Below are 25,219 nucleotides of genomic sequence, written 5' to 3' on the forward strand. Positions count from 1 at the left end.
CCCTGAGTTCTGTTCTCTTTCTCAGTCCACAGGTTATTATGTAATGTCCACTCGGGCCCTTGCTCCTCCAGCTTTGTCCTCTCTGAGGGACACCATCTCCTTCCTGTCTCTTTGCCTTTTCCCTACAGTGGTAGACAATGGAGTGGCTTGGGAACTGGACATAAACCCAGGTAGGTATAATCTGAGACTGGTAAAGAATGGCTTCTAAAGATGTCCACAACCTAGTACTCATGACTATGATGTCACCTTCATGGTGGACACTCTGCAAAATTGGGCAAATTAAGGATCTTAAGGTGGGGGTTGAAATTATTCTGCAGCCCAATGTAAGCACAAAGATCAGAGAGAGGAGTTCAGAACCAGCAGAGTCTAGAGACGCTGCATCGTTAGATTTGAAAGGGCAGGAAGGGGCAGCTGAGGAGGAATGTGAGGTGCCTCGAGAAGCTAGAAAGGGGAATGAATGGGGGTGTTTCTACAAGATCAAGGAGAAGCTCCGTCCACCTCTATTATGGTCCAGTGAAACCCACTTCAGAGTCCTTACCTCCAGCACTGCAGGGGGGAAAAACAATTCATGTTCTCTGAAGCCACCAAGTATTCCTTAGAGCCCACACCTGTCTTCTACTCTAAAAAGCAGGCTGACTGCTTAGGGTGTCAGGAAGAATGAGCAGGAGGCACAGGGTGGAGTTGCATGGAGTTCTGTGGTCAAGGAAGACTCTCTGAGAAAGCTCACTTGGCTGGCTTTGGCTAGCAGGATGCTGCGGGCTCAGCATCTGCAACAGAGATCATTCATTGGGGCTTGGGAAGAGCATGGCCATGGGTACTGTGCCCCATGGACTGTCATTGCACAGGGTGGTGGGCAGGGTTCCCTAGGGCTACCAATTAAACCAGAGTTCTTGAAGAAATGCCTCTTAGGGAGATGAGAGTCCTCAAGAGAGGAGAGCAAGCTGGGCTCTAGAAAGTGCTCCCAGTCAGCTGTTGACAAAGTTTCCCTTCTCTGCTCCTGCCAGTCTGTCAGTGGACAGACAGGAGCTGGACCATGGGGTGCTTGCTGCTAGACTGAGTTAAGAAATCATGTTTCAGAATCCCACATGCAGTACAGCCCAACAGTGGATGAAGATTTCGAAACAGCTTCTAGGGGTTGCCTGAATATCTTCCAACTGTTGCCACAGCGGGGAAAATGTGCAGAAGAATATAGGAGGAGGTTAAATTTATACAAATAATCAAGAGGGCATCCAGATACCCTGTAATTAGCATGTTGGGGGCACTGTCTCTACCCTGTGCATGGAGACTATTAAGGAACTAGTGTGAATGGCTGTTCCTGCATGGCCCATTTTCTGAGAAGGAGCCAGTCTAGGTTCCATTGTTATGTATGACTGGGCCCAAGAAATAGCCACCGAGCAGATGACCCAGGAAGAGATACAAGATACACTCACTCTACAAATTGCAGGAGTTAAGTATAGTTGCTGCCCGACTTGATACAATTCATCCTCTCGACTGCCATCGCGATAATCTTTGCAAGACATAAATCTTTCAAAGATACAGTCCTGTGCTTCAAGCTCTTTAATGAGCTCGCAGCACATACTAATTAAATCTAAACTCAGAGCTTTCACTTCCTCATTCTACCCAGCACCTTTATCCCTTCCTTCCTTCCTAACCAGTATCCTAGAGACAAAAAAAAAAAAAAAAAAAAAAAAAAAATCCAACCTGCCACTCCCTAAACTGACCTCCGGCTCAGCTCTTCTTCAGCTTGTAGAATCTCCCATACCCTCTGCCCTCAGAGAAAAATTGACACCATGCTTCCAGGCCCAGTTTCAGGCTACCTTCCCACTGAAGCTGAGGGTGACCCTGCCTCCCCACTGACATCCACTATAGCACTTCCTAGGAGCAAGCTCCTGCCTGCAGTTTCATGGATGTTATCTGATTTCATCCTCTCAGCAGTCCCAGACATGGGTACCACCATCAAACCTGCTTTGGCGTAGAAGAGAAACAGGCTACTCATACAAAGGCCAGATCCCAGCCCATAGGAGTCATCCTTAGGGACTTTATTTCTTCCTACCCTGCTGTGCCCTTCAGTGTGCCAGTATGGCAGTCGATGCTGTTTGCCACTCACCCCAAGTAGATAGCCCCTCCTACACCCTGCTCAGTGAAGGACACATCTGTCTGTCTGGTCCCCCAAGTCAGATGTCTGCACATGTATGCTGGTAAGAGTTAGAATATGCACCCCTCTGCCATCTCTCAGAAGTCCTCCTCACCTGCCCCGGGTGCCCTCCTTAGACCCCAGTGCCTGGGCCACAGGGAGAATCTAGCTTCTTTGAGTGTCAGGTCTTTTCTTTGTGCGATGTTGGGTCAAGGGAGAAAGAATACATCTTCCATAGTGGCCATCTTCATCTTCTATTTTATTTCTATTTTTAGTGTGCCATGCTCAAGGGGGAATTCAATTAATCACCAAGTCCCATCAGTGTTGGCTTCCAAACAGCTCTCCATTGTACCTGCTTCCACCTACTACTGCGCTAACCCAGCCCCAGTTTCTATAACCACCTGCTGACCAGTCTGCCAGCTCCCAGTGATGACCCAAGTCCATCTTGCTCCAGATTGTATGCTCAGTTGCTCAGTCTCCTCAAGATTCTTCTAACAAAATCTAAATGACTCATCTGCCCTGTTGGCCATGTCCTCTTATCCCCACCCCCCAAACATGCCATACGCGCATCCACACCTACATTCAGGAAGCTTCCCCCAACCTTTCACATGGGAGTTAGATGCCCCATCTGTGTCTCCATGGAACCCTACATCTTCTGTGTCTATCCTTATAGCCCCTTATCCTATTCATCTCCTTTATTCCAGAGAGACAAGATGCACATTCCCAAGTCCCCAAGCCTTCCTGTACCAGAATGATTCATCTCTACTGCTGTTTGCCGTGCCATGTTATGATACATCTGACTGCACGGAAGAGAATGGTCTATTTCCTTACCCTACTAATGTCGAGCTTGGCTGTGGAGCTTGCGTTAGCAGTGGAATATCCATAATCATGATGGGCGCAGAAGCTTTGAGTGCATCATGTAACTTAGTTCGACGTCTTCTACATCTGCTCTCTGACTTAAGAGTAGGTACACAATGACAGACACGTGAAAGAGACCTGAGTTTCACTGATAACACGACTCAAACCTCTTCCTCCTCCCACAGCTGACAAGCACATCCATGAGTGAGAATAATAAATGTAGAGAAATACCTGCTTGTTAGACTTCTAAGGATCAGGCAGTTGCTCATTAGGTAGAATCATTGAAACAGAATCTGCCGGGCAGTGCTGATGCACGCATTTAATCCCAACACTTGGGAGGCAGAGGCAGGTCGATTTCTGAGTTCGAGGCCAGCCTGGTCTACAAAGTGAGTTCCAGGACAGCCAGGGCTATACAGAGAAACCCTGTATCAAAAAAAACCAAACCAAATCAAACAAACAAACAAACAAAACAAACAAACAAACAAAAGAAACGCAGAATCTACTGATGCTTATCCATCATTAGACTATAGAAGCCATTCAGATGGGAACTGTGCCTCTGAATGGGATGTCAGGCTTATAACACGTGGGTACCTCATACATGTCAATAGTCAGATGGATGGCTGAATGAATGATCACTGGCACAGACCAGTCTGCCCTCCTAGCTTGCGTGTTAATCCCTTACAGCCAAGAAGGACATCTGAGTTTTCTGAACAGCACATAGCCATATCACTTCCCACATGGGGGCTCTTGGTAGGTATTCAACAAATGTTTGTTGAAATTAAGAGGAAATGGATTTTGTGGGCTGGCTTGGGAATCCACCCTCAATTGGTGACATTGTTTCTGTGGGAAAGGCACCCGTGTGAGCCAAGCAAACTTGCAAATGAACTCTTGGAACCTTGTCGGCTCATCAGCTCGGGATTGCCAGTTCTGTGGAAATCCACAACTGAACACATGTGCTGGGCTTCGAAATACGGGAGAAGCTGAGAAACTGCTTCCAACTCCAATATATTCAGCTTGGAAAAAAATTCCCTTTCCACCCACCCACAGACAACTGCAGCACAGGTTGAACCTGAGGTTCCCACAATAAAATACTAGACCTCAGTGTTTACTTAATTGGTTTTTTTTTTTATCTGCTTATTATACTGGGTGACTATTCTTAACACCAAAAAAAAAAAAAGAAATTAATTATCATTTTCTTGGCCCCCCACCATACCCAAATCTACTTTCAAGACATGTATACAAGAAGGTTCAACCTTCTCAAGACAGAGAAGAAATTATTTTTCTAAATAAATCTGTGACATTTAAAATAAACACAGTGGGATGCTTCACCACCACACCAAAACATCCCCTTTAGAATTCCTAATTTTGAATGGTACCGAGAGTTTAATATGAGTCACAGATCTGAAGCTTAGTTTCATTTTATCTTAGGCCAGAACGGAGCCAACTGGGAGCCAAGTGAGGGGATGTGGCTACCAAGGACCGACAACCGTGACCCCTCTATGTTTGCTGATATATAAAGCCACTGGTATTGCCTGCCAGTCACTCGGCTTACCTCACTCAATATGTTTTTGGAACACACCGTATATGACAGCGTAAAGGGAGAGGTAGAAAATAAAGTCAGGATGAAGGACCACAAAGGAAACAAAACAGTAACACAAGAGTGGGTAGGGGTGGCTTCTCTGATGTTGGGTAGTTAAGTGGACATAGATATATGTTCTAGGATAGCAGATAAAGAGCTCATGAAGGGAAGAGTGTGCTAAAATGGAGAACTTTTAAATTCAAGGTAAAGGCCCTGGGCAGGAATATTCTTGAATCAGAAAGACAATCAGTGAGACCAAGGAGAGGGAGTCATGAGAGAGGTCGGAGCTGCAAACCCCAGAATGCCTTGTCTGCAAGCAGGAGATCAGGCTGAATTTGAGAGAGGAGAAACTGGGAGCAATGAATTTAGGGAGGACACCGTCTAGTGGGGATTTTTTTTACAGGATCATTCCAACTGGAAAGTGTACAGCAAGGGTTGGGGGAGCGAGATAATGAACAGGGGAAACTGGAGAGAGACCTTACAGCGTGCTGTTAAGAATGGCTTGCTGTGCTCACTCAATTCTCTAACAACTCCCTTCTGGCTCACTGTTCCCCCAGGGGACACAGCTTCCCCATGTCCCTCTAAAGCGACAGTTCTCAACCCGTGGTTCATAACCTCTCTAGGGTTGAAAAATCCATTCACAGGGGTGACCTAAGACCACCAGGAAATCACAGAGATTTACGTCATGATTCATAACAATAGCAAACCGCACAGCAAAGTTACAGTTAAGAAATAGCAACGAAAGCCGGGCGTGGTGGCACACACCTTTAATCCCAGGACTTGGGAGGCAGAGGCAGGTGGATTTCTGAGTTTGAGGCCAGCCTGGTCTACAAAGTGAGTTCCAGGACAGCCAGGGCTATACAGAGAAACCCTGTCTCAAAAAAAAAAAAAAAAAAAAAAAACACACACACACACACACACACACCAAAAAAAGAAATAGCAGCAAAAATAATTTTATGGTTGGGGGTTACCACAACAAGAAACTGCATTAAAGGGTCTCAGTGTTAGGAAGGTTGAGGACCACTGTTCTAGAGGGCTGGCTGCTTCCTTTAACTTACTAGAGGTGGCCCAGCTGGGCCTGACGCCCTCCTCCACATAATTCCTCTCTTTCTGACCATATCCCAGAGTTCAAGTTCATGTTTGCAATAGATACCATCCTGACTCCTTACGCAACCATCTACAGGACCAACACTCACCCACCTTACTAGTTAGTTTTAGGTCTTGACTAATTTGTCCTTTACTCTTCAACATTGAACCCATCCTTGTTCCTGATGGCTTCGACTGACACACAGAGGTCCCTGTTTCTCACACAGGAATCTTGTTCTTTACCCTCGCTGCCATGACACAACAGTCCTGCAGACCTTACCAGTCCCGGTATCTCCACACCTGTATCGCCTCAGCGTTGACCCACACACAGTCCAGATGGTGTTTTCCCCCCCCTCTCATGTCTCCCATCCACAGTGTGTCCCTACTTCCCTTCACCGCACACAGGTGACATCAATGTCATCCCATAGCCCCACCCTGATGTACTTATCCCCAAACTCTAGCTAAACTGAAGTCTATCCTCCGTACTTTTTCCCATGATGGGACTGGAGCTAGACTACATGAGCAAAGCAAACCCATGCTTTCTGTTTCAAAGGCAAGATCATCGGCCTCAGGTGCACCCCAATACTGCCCGGCAACCATACTCTATTTTCTTTGTGTGTGTGTTCTTTACCTGAGCTCCTGCGTGCTTCCCGCTCCCCTTCCTCAGATTTCCACGGCTCCCTCTCCCCAGGCTCGCACAGACACCTGGCTCCTGCTGGTCTAAGGTCACAAAGAAGGTTCCGAGCAATATGAACAGACCCTGAGGTCTGATCTATCTCTACGAGCTCTGTGGTCCAGACTACTGCTTCCCTCCCATCCTGGACTGAGGCTACCCTCCCCTTTGATGTGATTAGGTCATATTTTCTGTCACCTGCTGAAAGACAACATACCACAATATTCACCCTCCTTCCCCCGACCCCTCTCCTTCCTACTGAAATTTTCCCCAACAACACACAAAAAGCTGGTAGGTGGAGTGTGAGTGTGCGCATGCGCGCGCCTGTTCGCGCTCGCTTACGGGAGGGTGTGGGCTCTCATTGAACTTAGAGCTCATCACTTTGACTGGACTATCTGACCAGTGGACTTCCGGGGATCCTCCTGTCTCCGCTTCTCCAGCACTAGGATTACTGACACACGCTAGTAAGGCTGACCATTTTCAGAAGGTGCTGCAGATACAAACTCAGAGCCTCATGCATTCAGAGCAGGCACTTTACAGACGGGCTGAGCCATCACCTCTCCAGCCCCAGACACCATTATTCTATGTATATTAAAACAAAGACAAAACAAAAGTTAGATTGGTGAGATGGCGTGACAGGTGCTTTTTACCTGTCAAGCTTGACAACCTGAGTTTGGTCCCTGGGGTCCATCTGGTAGAAGAGAGCAACTCCCATGAGCAGTCCTCTGACCTCCACACACACTATGGAACGTGCACTATCCCACTCCCAATTAAAATGTAATGAAAACAAATAAACTTTAGAATCCTAACCTGTCTGGAGTCTACGTTTTGCCTCAGAATCGGCGACATATCTCCTCTACCGTTCCCCATAACACCCCCCAAGGAGCTGCTCCACTCACTGCTCATTGTCTTTTTGTAGCTCCAGCACCCTTCCAAGCAAAGGCCTCTGTCACAGTCATCGATCGCCCTGTCCTACGTCCAACGGATCTGTTTTCCTTTGACCTCCTTGGCAGGAGCTGGCACAGTACGCTGCACTCTTCCCCCTTTCCCTTGCCTGGCAACACACTCCTTCCTTAAACGCTGTCTCTTCCCTTTCTGATCCTTCCTCGTGTTTTCCCCACCCCTTCTGTTTCTAAACATCATAGTACTTGAGTGCTCTAGTACTTGAGTGCTCCCGTACTTCAGCGCTCAGCTCTTGAACATCTCTTTCCAGCCGGCACTACCCCTGCCCCCTGCTCGTACTATTAAGGCTTCTGAAAGGACCATCAAAATACAACCAACTCCAAAATTCTATTACCAACTTGGGCATCTCCCACCAACTCCTGACTGAAGCTTGTTAAACAAGTAGTCACGGCTATTTAAACACCACCACTGTCACCACCATCCATGAATGAACTCCTGTCCAGAGCTCTCCAAATACACACAGAGATGCAACATAAATGGAATGGATCTTAAAAAAAAAACAAACAAACCTACAGCAACCATATAATACTGGCTGTGATCAGTTAATTTCTTCAAGTCTACTCTTGGGCATGTGACAAGAAGAAAAGACTCTTACCCCAATTACAATTATTCATGAGAATTTTCTTGGCCCTGTTTCTTTTGTCTGCCAGGGATTCTGAGGGAAGGAGCCCCCCCGCAAGAGGGTGCAGAGAGGAGGGCAGTCACAGGTCTAGCTCTTGCAGCAGCTAAGATTGTGACTTCCTCCACGAAGAACTCTTAATCCATTCCATCTCCATATTTTTAGTTTGTTTCCCAAGCCTCTCTCTTACATCATAATCACCCTCTCCATTCATGCTCCCTACCCCCCATTCCCCCTCAGGAGCTCTCTAATTCACTTCTCTATCGCCCTTCATTCCCCCCACTGTCCCTTAGCTCTGCCCTCTGCCTCTCCCTACCTGCTCTGCTCTTTTTATTTTTATTTTTAATCTGTGTTCACCTTTAAAAAACAGAAAGCACCAATCTGACAGCCACTGCTATGTGGCTTGTTTTTTTCCCCCCTCTCATTCCTGCCTGAGCTGCAGTGAAGGCTCTTTCCTCCTTGCTTCTATAGCAGAGCTGGAGTACTGGGTTACCATAGCAACAGTGAATCCAACCAGGCTGGTCCCAGCTACAACGCTAAGAACTGCCATGGAGAGGAAGCCGCTACAAGTCGCCCTTGAGCCTAGATGGGTCACGTACATCGTAATTCAAGACCAAGCTGGGCAGATTCTGCCTGGAGACTGAGATTGTACATCAGGCCCAGGGCTATATGGTGTGCAAGAAGACAATGCCATTAATAATAAGGCTTCCGCCGAGCGAGCAGAATACACGGCATGATGAGGATTCATTTGAAAAATTTCAAACGTTGCTATTCTTTTTATCGTCTCCAAGGGCGAACCTTTCGCCTCTCTCTGAAGTCTTGGCTAACTTGGTAGGAAATAAAAAGCAAACCCACCTGCACTAGCCTCTCCCGTCTCAAGTCACGTCCCAGACCGGGTGGCCCTGTGTAGCCTGGGTCAAATGACTTGATACTGACATGGCAAGAACCATCTTTAAGAATGAATTATGGTTACATCGTACATTTCAGTCCTGGAGAGCTCTGCTTCGCCACAGCGTGGAATGGATCATTAAAGTAGGGCAACAAGTGTTGGGCCGCATGACACTTTCTGGAAAAAAATGTGAGCTGGTGAGAAAAGATTCAGGAAATACCTTTGTAGCGGGAGGCACCAGCCACAGTGGGGGTCTGCCGCTGCTAAGCACTCCGAACAGGATTTCCGTTTACTGCAGTTTGCAACAGGAATTCTTCTCACCTGAAAAAGGAGGAGGGCATCCATTAGATGGAATCACAAGTGACACTGGGGGCTGGGGGGAGGGTCATACAGCACAAAGAGTATATTTGTCAACTTGAGCCCTAAATGTCTCCACAGTAGCATCCAATGGCAGGTCTCGAGTTCTAGGTTATGGTTTAGCGTGGGTAGCTTCTCAAAGTACCGAAGGCTATCCCTGTTCACCCCAGTGATGCCTGAACTCGAAAATTCAACCAAGAGCAGATCAAACACATTTGAAAACAACACTGTGCCTATACGTGCACAGTGCATTTCAATCCTCTCATTCCCTAAGTGATACGGTAGGGTGATTTATATCTATTAACATTGTATTGCATTATAGGCAAGCATTCTATCAGGCATCATAACTAATCTAAAGATAATTTAATGTATATGGGAGGATATGTACAGGTTATATGCAAATTTTCGAGGGCGTTGTGAATCCAACCCCCAGAAAAATACCAAGAGAGAACTGTATTCCCAGACTCCTCTGCGGCCCAGACACTTCCCGGGTCTGGGGGCGGAGCCTAGGAGTCTATATTATTAGAGCCTTCTCAAGTGAGTCCTCCCAAAATCAGGTTCTGATCTGTGGATAATTACTTCCATAGGGATCACAGAGCCAGGTCTCCTCGTTTTCATACAGGGACATTCAGTATAATCAGTGGCGCTATGGAAATGAGTATCTGGGTATACGTGATGGCTCTGCCCCAGAATGATCAGCATGAGTCCGGCAAGAGATGTGGAAATGAAGTGGTATTAGGGTATCGCCATCACTTCAGCTCCTGGCTCGATGACTCACACCCATTCCATTGGTGTTGCAAATGAAAGAAGCCAGAGGAGACAGGACTGATGGGGTAGTTTAGTAGTCAAGCCTTTGTGTAGCTCGAGGTGCTGGGTTCTATTCCCAGTACTACAAAGGGGGCGGGGTGGGGATTAAAATAATTTCTTTGCCACTTTCCATTAGTTAGTCAATGGTGCTGGGCTGATCCTGGAAGTAAGCAGAGGCAGAGGTAAGTTTGGAGTGTCCGAGTGGTGCCTAGCACATTTCCTGAAGGCAAAAGTCACATAGCAGATAGTAAGAAAACTTGTACAACTCATTATCGTGGGAAGCTGCGCATGCTGGGAAGTATAAGTAGAGAAGTGGAGAATTCTAGAAGGAGTTTGTGGTGAAAACAAGGCATATCTGAGGAGGATCCTTCAATGCTAGGTTGACTTCATGCAGGATCACTGCGCCCTCTCTGATTCGGTCCTCTGCGCTGCCGACAGGCGCAGCCGGAATTAACAAGAACATGGATATTTATTTCCTTATAACTCACAAAACATCTTTCTAATTCTGAGGGATTTTATTAAGTGTCATGTAATCTCTCTAACCTTGTTTCCTTGCCTGTAAAGACGGCACTAGGACAACCGACTTCACAGGGTTATTACAAGCATAGTCTCAGAAGCATACTAAATAATTTGTGTCATAAGCACTCGCTATTGCTGTTATGGGAGAAAATGGTGCTGTGGTCCAGCAAACGTGAACAGTAAGTTTCCTTAGCACAGACTTGCGAGCCTTTGGATCTGTCCAGCACCGTAGTACTGTAGAGAAATTAATAACAATGGACCAAAGGAGGTTCTCTTGCTAAGAACCTTTAGGAGAATACAAGTCTCTAGAACACTCTTCAAATTATACTGTCTATAAATTTAACATATTTAAGCACCCATATAACTCTATGTAAAGATAAGATACTATAATTATTACATTAGACCTGCTCTCTAATGAATACACTGTGAACCTATTTCTCATCAGTACATATATCTGCATATGATTATTTTTAGTGGGCACGTATTAATACCACTTTATAGATTTTTCTATGGCTTTTTAAAATTAATAATAACTTCCTAGAGTCTAGGAAGGGCTTTCCTTGCATTTGGACTCTTGGGTGATCACACTTGCACCATCACAGTCAAGTAGCAGAATTTTGCTTCAGCCTTTTTCTGGAGACAAGATCTCCCTATCTAGCCCAAGCTTTCTTTTGTCATCCTCCTGTCTCTGCCTGCTAGGTTCTAGGATGACCACAGTTGACTAAGCAATAGAACCTTTTGCAATTATACTAAAGAGAAGAATATAGAGATGACACGTTTTGACACCCACCCCCTTGAAAACTGTCCCTAAGGTCTTCAGGCTATAAGTCATTAGGGACTGGAAGTCTTCACTTTCTAGGAAGTGAAGATCTATGAACTATTGGTGCTTTCACAGTGGTCTACAGCCCACAGCACCAGGTCTTCAGCCCACAGCACAAGGTCTACAGCCCACAGCACCAGGTCTTCAGCCCACAGCACAAGGTCTTCAGCCCACAGCACAAAGTCTACAGCCCACAGCACCAGGTCTTCAGCCCACAGCACAAGGTCTACAGCCCACAGCACAAGGTCTACAGCCCACAGCACCAGGTCTACAGCCTACAGCACAAGGGCTACAGCCCACAGCACAAGGTCTATAGCCCACAGCACCAGGTCTACAGCCCACAGCACCAGGTCTACAGCCCACAGCACAAAGTCTACAGCCCACAGCACCAGGTCTACAGCCCACAGCACAAGGTCTACAGCCCACAGCACCAGGTCTTCAGCACACAGCACAAGGTCTACAGCCCACAGCACCAGGTCTTCAGCACACAGCACAAGGTCTACAGCCCACAGCACAAGGTCTACAGCCCACAGCACCAGGTCTACAGCCCACAGCACAAGGTCTACAGCCCACAGCACAAGGTCTACAGCCCACAGCACCAGGTCTTCAGCACACAGCACAAGGTCTACAGCCCACAGCACCAGGTCTACAGCACACAGCACCAGGTCTACAGCCCACAGCACAAGGTCTACAGCCCACAGCACCAGGTCTACAGCCCACAGCACAAAGTCTTCAGCCCACAGCACAAGGTCTACAGCCCACAGCACAAGGTCTTCAGCACACAGCACCAGGTCTTCAGCACACAGCACCAGGTCTTCAGCCCACAGCACCAGGTCTTCAGCCCACAGCACCAGGTCTACAGCCCACAGCACCAGGTCTTCAGCCCACAGCACCAGGTCTTCAGCCCACAGCACAAGGTCTACAGCCCACAGCACAAGGTCTACAGCCCACAGCACAAGGTCTACAGCCCACAGCACAAAGTCTACAGCCCACAGCACAAGGTCTACAGCCCACAGCACAAGGTCTACAGCCCACAGCACAAGGTCTACAGCCCACAGCACAAGGTCTACAGCCCACAGCACAAGGTCTACAGCCCACAGCACAAGGTCTACAGCCCACAGCACCAGGTCTATAGCCCACAGCACCAGGTCTACAGCCCACAGCACAAAGTCTACAGCCCACAGCACCAGGTCTACAGCCCACAGCACCAGGTCTACAGCTCACAGCACCAGGTCTACAGCCCACAGCACAAGGTCTACAGCCCACAGCACAAGGTCTACAACCCACAGCACCAGGTCTACAGCCCACAGCACCAGGTCTACAGCCCACAGCACAAGGTCTACAGCCCACAGCACAAGGTCTACAGCCCACAGCACCAGGTCTACAGCCCACAGCACAAGGTCTACAGCCCACAGCACAAGGTCTACAGCCCACAGCACAAGGTCTACAGCCCACAGCACAAGGTCTTCAGCACACAGCACAAGGTCTACAGCACACAGCACAAGGTCTTCAGCCCACAGCACAAGGTCTACAGCCCACAGCACAAGGTCTTTAGCACACAGCACCAGGTCTTCAGCACACAGCACCAGGTCTTCAGCACACAGCACAAGGTCTACAGCCCACAGCACCAGGTCTACAGCCCACAGCACAAAGTCTACAGCCCACAGCACAAGGTCTACAGCCCACAGCACAAGGTCTACAGCCCACAGCACAAGGTCTACAGCACACAGCACAAGGTCTACAGCCCACAGCACCAGGTCTACAGCACACAGCACCAGGTCTACAGCCCACAGCACAAGGTCTACAGCCCACAGCACAAGGTCTACAGCCCACAGCACAAGGTCTACAGCCCACAGCACAAGGTCTTCAGCACACAGCACAAGGTCTTCAGCCCACTACAGCGCCCACAGCACTGGGTTTCCGAGTCCTACAAGTATCTTTGTGCATAGGGATGGGAATTTATGAGTGCTTTGCAGTATCTCCAAAAGCAAAATGGAAAAAAAAATATGCACAGACTAAGCCAGACTTCCAGGAGCTTTGCTTTGGTGGGGGGAGGGGGTTGGAATTTTATCAGTGTTGCGTGGTAGCACAGTCAGTACTCTGGCTGGCAGTTTTGAGATGTCCTTGATAAATAAAGCCTGGGAATGGGAATGGTTACTTCATAAACACAGTTTGTTGAATAGACAAAAGTCTTTCAAATCTGGGATCCCAGGGAAGAGACATAACAGTGTTTGACTGAGTAGACCTGCACAGAAGGCTGTGTAAGCCGAAGAAGGCTAAGGGAGAGTCAGATGTGAGACCATCTTAATGGGATCACTGGATATACCCAACTTTCCAAACTGCAAAAAGCAATGTGGCCTTTCTAAGAATACTTGATACTGTCACCCCTAGCCTGTGACTCAAAAAGGCAAGCACATGTAGGACAGTCATTGCTCTCCTCCTTAGAGTGGCTAAAAAAGAAGAAGTGACAAATGGGAGGGGAGGGTAAGGGCCCCTGTGTCATCCATTGTGTAATTATTTAAGTCCCGAATGCCTTCTTCTTACTTAGTGTGTTCAGAGGGTCATGGATCAAAACGACCAGGCCAGCATAAAGCCTGGGCTCTAGAATCAGGACCGAGTTTGAGTTCTAGCCCTGTTAAAGACGATACATACACATATGTTATATCTGTATCTACATGTTATACATTACAGATTACAGACACATTATAGATATACACGTCAGGTATATACACACATATCTCCTGAAACTGCTTAACTTTCCCAGCCTTAGACTGCTCATATATAAGTGGAGTAATAACTTCATTAACATATTTCATTAGTATTCTTTATTACATGCATGTGTCCACACACTCACACAACCCAGTACACATACAGACCCTACAAAACACAATGACTTCCATATTGTAAGAATTCAGTAAAAAAAAAAAATAGTTTCCTTTTTTAGAGATAAAATGTTGAAAAGGTATTGTTTTCATTTCAGTAAGCAGAGACAAGAAAAACACAAACATCCCGATAAACTAAGAGTTTTCGGGGTGGGGGTGAGTGATAATACATTTCCTGGTTCATGAATGTGTATGAGACGGTGGCCTGGTATTAACCCCAAGTTCCAAAGCCAGTCCCATTGGGCACACTCATAAATGCAGCTAAGCGCTCAGTGCCCACACAATAAACGTGTAAATTCAGTTACTCTGCTGATTATGCGCCCATTTGCAAGTACACCCCCCTCTGAAAAATCTGGCCCTGGAAATATAGCCAATAATAAAATTGTCTAAATGGGTAATGCTTCTTGCTTAGTTACTGATGACAGTCACTACGGGTTTTAATTCCACTCTCATGGCCCACCGTAGGTCTTCTCAAAGCCTGCAGCGCTGTTTAAACCTGGCGGCTCAAAGTAAAAGCTTTGCCACTGTATAATGACATCAGTGAGGTAATTCCTACTCATAAGTCAGGAGCAGTAAGCAACATCTTCACCTACCTCCTTCCCAGCTGTTAGGTAGATGTAGATGTTCTTCATGGGATGAGGAACGAGCTTGTAGAACACAGGCGTCTCTTCTTTAATTTCATAGATAACCTCTGGACAGTTTGAAGTCAAATTCTCACCAAGAACAACCTTCATTTAAAAAAACAAAAAGAAATATAATTTCTATTAAGTATTCTGAAGATCAGAATAGCATGATCTATAGATTAATCCTAAGGCCATATCCTTTCCTAGTCATGTGATACCTGGAAGCAACCCCACCCCCACCCCCACCCCAACTCTCCATTGGAAATCCAGCCAATAATAAAATTCTATAAGTAGGTAACATTTCTTGCTTCATATGTGTGTAGCTGGTATACACACACACACACACACATATATATATATGTATGTATATATATATATGTATGTACATACATATATATATGTATATATATGTGTATGTATACACACACACACACACACTGCATGGGGTGGGGGCAGACAGTAGACTGGGTGAGAGAATATATTTCTTAATCATAACCCCATCTTCCACAAGGCTGACAATGCCAAGTACAGTGTATCTTTTTGGCCAAGAGGCAAAGTCATCAAAAAACTCACAGGTAGCCACACCTCAATTTGGAGGCAGTATTCTTACATGCGGAAGCTGGTTTCCACAAGTTCTTAGCTTGGCTCTATCAGAAACTGCAAGTTAAAAGCTTTCTGTTAAGGATCACACCAAGAGTGACCTTGAAGCTAAAGGCAGTATCTGTTCAACATATATTTGCATGGGTTAGTCTGTGGTTTCACGTAGCCATGCATTCTAAAGCAACCCCGACAAGTTCACAGGGATAGATATGTGTGTGTGTTTACATAGAAAATAGATGCAGGTGTGAATCAGTATTCTGAGGTTTGGCAATTAGACACCTGAGTGTCATTCATCGTCGGTCAACAAACATTTACTGATCGCCTGTCTACTGTTTGGGGCTCAGGAAAATGGCAGAGAACACAGTGTTGGGCTATGGGGTAGAGTGGGGGCAGGGAACAGATCGGGAAAGAAATCCCACCCTGGTGAACTTTACATGCATGGGGTTGGAATGGGTCGACAGTAGTATCTATAAATGTGGACTAACAATTATATGGTACACCTGACTGTTACAGAGATGCTAAGGTGGAAAGGAGAATCCAGGCTCACGGTGGGTCTTTTAAAGAGAGTGACGCCTACAACAGTCATTTAAGTTCCTGTACGGGTTTTTGTTTGCTTGCTTCAATTTATTTATGTGTATGGGTCTTTTTTGCCTGCATGTCTGGGCATCATAGGCATACCTTGTGCTCCCTGAATCCAGAAGTGGGTATTGGATCTCTTGAGGCTACAGTTGCAGATGGTTGTGAGCCACCATATGGTTGCTGGGAATTGAACCCACGTCCTCTAGAAGAGCAGTCAGTGCTCTTAACCACTGAGTCATCTGGTCAGCCCAAACATGTTTGGGTTTTTATGTTTTGTTTTGTTTTGTTTAAAGAATTCCAGTTAGTCCAGAGTCCCTGAAGTATGAGGAGGCCGATGTGGAAAGAGCAGAACAAGGCAGAGAAGAGTCAGTGAGCAAGCGGAGTGAGTGATCGTGGGGCGGGCACAGGTTCTGCAGCCTGTGTGGATCCTGCCGTCTACTCTGGAGGGAGACAAGAAGCCATTGAGGCCTTGGACAGATAAGTGCCAAGACCAAGAGGCGGGGGTCCATGTGCGCAGGTCAGATGAGCAGCTACTGTCATCTTGGAGACTTGAGGTAGGGGGCCTGGTTTAGACCTGGCAATACTGTATCACTTTGAACTTATTCTCAACCGTCCAGACTTCCCTTTCCTCGACTATAAACTGGGACTAATAATACCTTACTGTGTAGGTTCTGTTAACCTGAAGTTTTAAATTATTTTTCTGTGCCCTGGGGGACAGGGTGAGGGTATGGGTATGTTAATAAGGAGGTCAAAGGACAACTTGCAAGTGATGGTTCTCCCCTTCCACTCTGTGGGTCCCAGGAATTGAACTCCTGTTGTCAGGCTTGGCAGCAAGCCCCCTTAACTCCTGAGCCATCTCATTGGCCCAATACCCACCTGTCTACTTTGGTGGACATTAGTCATATAGTATATGTGTCTTGAAAAGAAAAAAGAAAAAGACTCCCAAGATTCTTTTTGGACAAAGCAATGCTCACAAGTCCACTGAGCAGTTACATCCCTACCCCAGCATACCCTCCTGGCACCTTGGCATTTTCTGTTTCATTACCAGCTCTTTATCAGTTCAGCACAGGAGGCAGCTCCCTGTACCCATCCCCTCCAGGCACCACCTTTGCCCTGTAACTTCACACCATCATCTGCTTAATCAATCGCCAGTGGATTTGGTGCACCTAATCTTACAAGACTACTCAGCAAATTCTGCGGATGCTCAGTAAAAGTCAATCTCACTGACCCCATATATTAAATATGACTTAAAAAAAATCCCCCTTTAAAGCTGGGCAGTGGATTAAAGCACACACCTTTAATCCCAGCACTTGCTAGGCAGAGGCAAGAAAGAAGATCTCTGTGAGTTTGAGGCCAGCCTAGTCTACACAGTGAGTTCCAGGACAACCAGAGCTACACAGAGAACCACCTCTTCCCCCTCACCTACCCACCCCCTTTTCGAAAAAACAAAACCAAAGCGGGGAAAAAACTTTTAAAATAGCAGCAGTTAGATCTCAGGGTGGTAGGAAAGATCTGTGGCTCATTTGAAAATGACTCTGGAGCTGCGCTTTCCAAGATGGTAGCCACTAACCACACAAGGCTATTTAGATTCAATTGAAAGTCCAGTTTCTCACTCCTGCTAGCCATATCTGAAGCACTCACAGCTCACCCACAGCCAGTGCTGCTGTACTGTCAAGTGCCGGCATAGAATACTTCTTCTATCAGCACAGAAATATTCCACTGAGCAAGGCGGCCCTATAGAAAAGAGTTACGTACCTGGACCCAAGGGGGCAAGCAGGCACCGAGCCACTAAGTGGTAAGCTTGCTAACTCATGACCAACTCATAAGTTACACGATGACTTAGCTCAGAATTAAACAGCTTCTGGGCTTCTGGAAAGGGAGGAGGGAAGTTAAACAACAACAAAAAAACTGACAGGATTCTCAAGTAAGGCCCAAGAAAGGTTGCTGCTTCCGTCCTATTTCAGGAAGTCATCCTGTCAAGCTTCCTCCCTTAGGAAAGCTCTCTGTTCTACATTCGGAACTCTGACCTTCAACCTGAATGAACCCAGTCGAATCTCCAGTGCTAACTTCCAAGGAGCTTCGGAAGCAAAAGTCACAGAACAAGCTTAAATGACACAGGAAACAAACAGGCAAATCCACATGAGAGCCACTGCAGGCCCTAGAACCTGGCTTTTCAGGAAGCCAGTGGGAGAGAGAAAATTAAGTGGGAGGGGTGCCTTAGGCCAGAGGCACCCAAGTGTGCCCCAGACATCGATTTGAACCAAATAATTTTAAGTGTATTTTTAATCAATTGTGAAATTTCAGCTATATTCAGTAGATAATCCTAAGGAATTACAGATAATTTTGTTAACTGTGATAATGACATTATAGTCACAGTTGGGAACACGATAATAATTTCTCAGAGAGGCATAATGAAATATCTTGGGGTAAATGTCATAGTGTCTGAAATTTGCTTTAAAATAAGAAGAGACATAAAATAATTTAGAAAAACACCATCCCTCATCCGTGGTTGGTGTGTCGGGAGCTGTCTCGCAGCTGTTACAGGGTCTTGCGCCATCGACGCTTGCAGCCGCTGGGAAGACAGGAGGGCTATGCCAAGGATCTGTTTACTTGACATCTTGAAGAGGAGGCACCAGCATCCTTCAGCAATCCAAATGAGGCAGGGAAGCCTTTCTTTCTCAAAACACTTGCTGTTTCTAGGTATGCCTTGCCAGGACCTACCAACAATTTTCCTAAACGAGTTCCTGGGCACGGCATGCTCACCGTAGATGATGGGTGTGAATGGGTATGTGTCAGGGATGCTGGAACTAGGATCCATCTGGGAGACTATCTAGAATTTGTCATGAAAATTATAAAGCATGTATTCTTGGGCCCAGAAGCCTTTCTGTGTGTGTGTGTGTGTGTGTGTGTGTGTGCACGTGTGTGCACAGACATATTCACATATATTCATTGTAACATCCTGTTATAAGTAAATGTCTAGAGCTAACTAAATATCAATAGTAGGGAACTATGTAAATAATAGGAGTCTGTAAACAATAGTGTAAAAACAAACAGGGTTACCTAAACAGTAGTGTAAAAAGTAGAGTACTCTTTAGCCATCAGAATAGTTAGAAGGCAACTTTATTGTCCATATAGTATTTTAACATGTTATAGTAAATATACATTCATATAAACACAACTGTTTCTACACACACACATACACACACACATACACACACACACACATACACACACACACATTTTCAAGACAGGGTTTCTCTATATAGCCCTGGCTGTCCTGGAACTCACTCTATAGACCAGGCTGGCCTCAAACTCAGAAATCCGCCTGCCTCTGCCTCCCAAGTGCTGGGATTAAAGGCGTGCGCCACCACTGCCTGGCTACACACAAGTTCAGTAAAAATAGGAGAGGGGGAAAATACATTCCCTCTTGCTTGCTTGCCTGCCTGTATGTGTGTGTGTGTGTATACATATACATATACATATACATATACATATACATATACATATACATATACATATACATATACATATACATATACATATACATATACATACTCTGACTAGAAAGCTACCAGTGACACTTCTTTCATTAGTTGAACCTGGAATGGGAAGTTGGGAGTGGGTGGATTTTACTCTGTACTTCTCAGTAGTTTAGGGTTTTAAACAATGTCTGTGTATTATCTTAAAATATACAGATATAAGGTCAAGCGTGGTGGCACACAACATTAATTCCCGAAACCAGGCATGCAGAGGCAGGTAGATCTGCTGGGAGGTTTGAGTCTAGCCTAGTCTACAGGCCAACCAGGGCTACATAGTGAGATCCATATGTAGAACTTAAATTTAAGTTCTTTAGTCTTTGAAGGTGGGCAGGTGAAACAGATGATGCCAACAATGACCTCTGCGTGCTGGAGAGGAAAACCATGGGAAGGTTGAACTTTTATTCCAAAGATCACAAAGCCCTACAGCCAGCGTCAGGGACATTGGCTTCTGCAGTCCCCAGTAGCATCTCTCAATGGCCAGCATAGGTTCTGTTCACTTCCGCAGGCCCCCAGACCAGGGGCACAGGGGACCTCTTGGACTTTCAGTTACAGACCTCATGAGGATATCCATGCAGAAAAAAAAAAAAAAAAAAAAAAAGCCGCCGAGGCTAAAGCAAAGGGCCAGTTTGGCTGGGCAGCTCTGGAAAAAGAACGGGATCAGAGGAGGAGTGCAGGAAAGAACCGTGAGTCACAGCTACCCAAAATGGGTGGAATTTTGCATAAGCGAAACCTTGTCCAATTCACATGACACACTGCTCAGCCATGGTGCAGGTTTTTATTTGTTGCTCTCAGCATACGACCTTAATATAGATCTAATCTGAACTCACTCTGTGCCTCCTCTGTGTATGTTCCTACATACGCCTCATCATCCAGCCACACCTCCTCCGAGCAGCTCTCCCTGATTGCCTGCCTCTCCCCTGTGGCCATTGTCCTTTCTCCATCCCTCTGGTGTTCTCAGTACTTTAATTACTCTCTAAATGGCTTTATCATTGGATGATTAATTTACTTGTTTTCTGACTCTGATCTCTCTGCCCACCCACACCACACACACACACTCACACATACATACACACACACACACACTCAGCAGGAAGGCAAGGCTTGTCTCTTTGGCTCACTTTTGTAAGTGTTATGAGATAGCTGAGTCACTATGTGACCCTGGTTGGCCTGGAACTCACCACATACACGAAGCTGACCTTCAACTCACAGAGCTCCTCCTGCCTCTGCCTCTGCCTCCCCAGTGCTAGGATTAGCACACCCCGCTCTTTTGACTCACCTTTGTAGCCAAGTAACCAGAATCGTCTCAGAATAGTTACAGAAGAGGCTTCAGAAAACATATTTATTTATTAAGTCAAATGTTACTCTATTAGCATTCAAGATTTTGTAAAGCTCTTCACATTCTTCCAGCCAAGGCCTTTGTAGAAAAGAAATGTTCCCTGATGGAGAATTTCAGTTCATGTCAACATCTTGTTTCTGTTGTCATCTTCCTGAAACCTCGTGGTAGGCTATTAACTAGCCCTGAGATTGCTGCTGCATACGAAAACCTCCCAGCCGTGCAGCTAAAATTAAGCGAGTGGAGATTTCCACCGCAGAGTCACAGGACAGCTCCATGCTCCACAGTGAGGAAGATGAAGAAGAAAAGAAACTAAGGGGAAACCCTTAACTTCTTTGCTCCTTTCCGATTGCCTGAGATAGAGAAGCCGTGCTCACATTTCCTTTCCCGTTTCTCCTTCTCGGAAGCTGGTCAGCAGAAGGGTAAATGAGCCAATTGTCCTGTTTATTCTTTCGAACAAAATGGCTTTTGAGAAACACTGGGAAGGAGACTTAATCCTCTCCCCTAAGCACAGAAAACCGTTATCTAACAGCATGTAGTGGGCCAGGTGTGGTGGCGCACGCCTTTAGTCCCAGCACACTCGGGAGGCAGAGGCAGGCGGATTTCTGAGTTCAAGGCCAGCCTGGTTTACAAAAGTGAGTTCCAGGACAGCCAGGGCTATATAGAGAAACCCTGTCTCAAAAAACCCTTATATAAAAAAAGTGTGTAGTGGGCCTTTGGAGATAGGAATAATAAAGAGAAAACAGGAAGGGGAAGCTCTCCTGTCCTCAGTCTACTCTTCATGATAGTCAGTTAGAGAAGCATGGGGCTCAATTCTGAGTTCTAGACCTGCCTGTTACTTGGAGTTAACTGTGCCGAGTCAGGGAGTCCCCAGACTCACAAGCTGGGGTGTAATGGAGTGAATCTGAAATAAGTTTCATATGACATTCTACACAGCCAACCGCGGAGCCCTTTCCTAAGCCTGGCACTTCCTGTGGTTTCTATTTGGCCCATTAATTTGTTCAGCGCTCCCCACCAGCTCTGGGCCTGTCTTGGGTCCTTCCCCCCACTTTTACATTTTGTGGAAGTACAATAAAATATTTCATTTGAGAACTCTCTCTTCCATTCACTTGACCACCTTAATAGCCAGCGGTCGAGAGAGATTCTTCAGGAACTTGTAGGTTTTTGATTTCTGGAAGCAAGCTCTCCATGACTTGCTTTGCTCCATGAAGTCGAATCCTAACAATACAGTCTGCCAGGGCTGATGGAGCCCTGTGAGCAATACCCTTCTGCTGCATGCACGACATAGCTTCCTGGGCCAGCACACACCCTCAGCAACAAGGAAATCGGGAAACCCTGGTTCTCCTATCAAGGGGCCATTCAAACAAACACTGCCAGCTCAGAATTCAGAATGTTTACTGTTCTTCAAAAGGAGCCTACATGGGAAAACCTGAGCTCTAATGGCTGTACAGAGGTCCCCTCGAGCCACTTGCAGCCCCAAGAAGAGGAGCTGAGCCCTCAGCTGCTCAAAACTGTCCCCAAGTAGAAACAAAGTAAAAACCACATAAACCGTGGCCCCTTCTCAGGAAACCTCAGACACTGGTGTCTCGGGACCAGCCCAGTTGCCCTCACACCAGGCAGAAAAGTTCACAGCTCGTCTCAGGCACTCTGTCAAGCTCCAGAGATTACATTTAAACTGTAAATGCAGTTTTGCCAGAGGAGAAAAGCCCAGGCTCTGGGGACAGATTGTTTCAGTTCAAATCACCTTGAACCAGCTGCCTAATGCCCTGAAGCCCCAGGATTTCTCATTGATAAAGTGGGGATGGCCGTAGTATTGACTCATACGGATTAAATGAATTAACCCGTGCTGATGCTGGTTCTCACGGCAGGTGCATAGTAAGAGCTCAGAAATGCCGGCTTTTATTAGTCCTCGCCTGCTCCCTCCTTATCTTTTATGATTGTAAGGAAGGTTAACGGGCATGCATAAAGTTACAAATTTCACATTTCATGCATATTCCTTTATTACTTAATTTTTTACCACCTGGAAATGCTCAACAATCTCCCACTTTGCCCTTGAGATAAGGAGAGAATATTCTGACAGGCAACAGAGTCAGCTCAAAGGAGTCCAAAGCACACGACAGACTCCACCACAGTTGGAGAAGCGATATGGCATGTGTTCCTAGGATGGTATACCCCATGTGACACGTGCCATGTGGATTTTCAAACACTGAGTTCAGAGTCGGCACACTTTCAGCTGATTTCAGTAGAGATACTGACAACTTAAAAAAAAAAAAAGATCACATAGAACCATATTCAGAAAGGAGGCAAAATGGAGAATGGATGGGGGAGGTGGGGTGCGACTTGCTACAGGACCACAAAACACCTGCGGAGAAGTTGGTAGGGCAGGATCTTTGAGCTCCACCTTTCCTCCCCTTCCCTACAATTTTACAAAGGCAGAAGTAGGGTAATAAGGGTGCTAGCAACCACAAAATCTCTAGGTTTCTCATGGCTCATTATTGAAATCTTACCTTTGGAGACAGTACCGTCTTCTTTGGAATGTGTGTGTGTGTGTGTGTGTGTGTGTGTTTAAAGACTTTTTATAGAGTGATCCAGTATCTCGGCTCAAGTTCAAAATTGTGTTCCCATATAACACGATAGAGCTATTTAAAAATACTGTTTACAAAGGGTTTGCAGCAGCATTTGAATATAAGCCTCTTCCCTCATTAGCTGAAGGAAAGGAGGATACAAAACTGGATACAGTCTGACCTCAACTATGTAAAAAAAGAATCTAAAATGCTGACAGCGGTTGCCTCTACATGACGCAATTAAAGATCATTTTTATTTTGCCTTCTTCTTATCCCCCGCTACCCTGCAACTCTCTACGTGAGCTTATAGTTCTTTCACAAGCAGGGAAAAAAATATTATTTAAATAGCCTGAGGTTTAAAATGGCACCAAAATTATATTAAAACTCCACGAGGTTTGCAGAGACGGAAGAAGTCAGGTTCTTACTGGTGGTGATAAAAACAGCAACGGGCTGCCGGTTGCCTGCCTCAGATCCAGCCAGGCATATACTACGGTGCCTGGCACATGTCAAAATGCCTTCGCCTCTTGATCACTGCGAAACTGATGAGTCAGGCTGTGGGTGATGCGAGCCCTTTCTCCTCCTCCTCCCGCTGTTGGCAGCAGGTCGGGGGTTTGTTTCTCTGGTGTCCATTAATACCTCCAGGAAGAGGCTTAGAAGCCAAGCTTGTGTCTCTCAGTGTTCATCTTCCCTAACGGTTCTGGGGAGAAGTGTGGCAAGAGGAACCGGAGGTTCTTTGGAATAAAAAGATCTGGGGATCATCTGGGCATGATTCTATTTGGGGGTGGGGGGGTGGGGGGTGCGGGCGTCTCCAAGTCATTTCAAAAGCTATATCCAAGAATTTTGCACACGGACACAAGAGACAATATGAAGGGAATTACCTACTGTCCCTAGAGAGTGGGGTGGGAGGGAGACAGCCTCACCCCTCAGAGCCTCCTGCTGTGGGAGGGAACTATTAGAGACCAAGTATGGAGAATAGTAAATCCTCAAGAAGTAAACCCTGGGTCAGGTCAGGGGCTCCCTCAATCAGAGGGTCAGCTGGCTGGCTCCCTTCCAACACACCATCCCCCGGCTAAGAGCCCCCAAAGGAGGAGCCTGGAAGCTGAGGCATGGGCTGCAAGGTCCCCACAGCAGAGAGTTAGGAATCTAGCATCTGACATTGTTCCAAGTTCAAATCCCTGCACTGCCCATTTGTAACTTTGTCCAATCACTCAACAATGCTAGGCCTCCATGTTTCCATCTGTAAAATGGGGCTGGTGAGAGAGCTGGATTATTTAACATTCAGGAAACACTGTAGAAACGTAAACTCATGAAACTGAAACCAAACATCTGTCTACCCTTGTTAATTGAACCCTGAAAAATGAGACTTCAGATGGGGGTCTCAAAGTGGTACCCCATACAGACCATGAGGATGGCAAAACTTAATCACAACCGCCTCTCCATTAACAGCGTGAAGCTGCAGCTTGGGCCCACCCCCTGGCTTCTAGCAAGACTGAAACTCGGACAGCTGCACACACGAATGGCTGATCTAAACCCACAGGACAAGGGAAGCCAAGCCATCCCATGGGGGACTATTTATAGGCAAGTGTTCCTTCACCTCCAATTCTTCGTGTGACAGTCTGGTAGGCTCAGCTTGGGGAAACAGTGTTCTTGTCAAAACACTTGTCAAAAACATCCCAAATCTGAAGAGATAATTGGTAAGGAGACCCAGGCAAGACGGATAGAAACTTCCTCTGCAGGGTTAATGGGCCTCCTTGGCCTGACCAGGCTAGTATGTCCACAGGCATCCCTGTGTGTC

The 25,219-nt window shown here is 46.3% G+C and overlaps 1 protein-coding gene across 1 annotated transcript in view; it reads right to left on the bottom strand.

The window, feature by feature from the left end:
* The window catches only part of Plxnc1 (plexin C1), a 157,806-nt gene that overhangs the window by 108,605 nt on the left and 23,982 nt on the right, over positions 1-25,219 (bottom strand). The window contains exons 3-4 of the mRNA XM_021175323.2: positions 14,780-14,914; positions 9,022-9,122 (exon numbers count right to left, since the gene is read on the bottom strand). Coding sequence (XP_021030982.2) covers positions 9,022-9,122; positions 14,780-14,914 — 236 coding nt within the window. The remainder of the gene's footprint in view (positions 1-9,021; positions 9,123-14,779; positions 14,915-25,219) is intronic.

Source organism: Mus caroli, unplaced genomic scaffold, assembly GCF_978045245.1.
Source record: "Mus caroli unplaced genomic scaffold, Mus_caroli_1 scaffold_9, whole genome shotgun sequence".
NCBI classification, from domain to species: domain Eukaryota; kingdom Metazoa; phylum Chordata; class Mammalia; order Rodentia; family Muridae; genus Mus; species Mus caroli.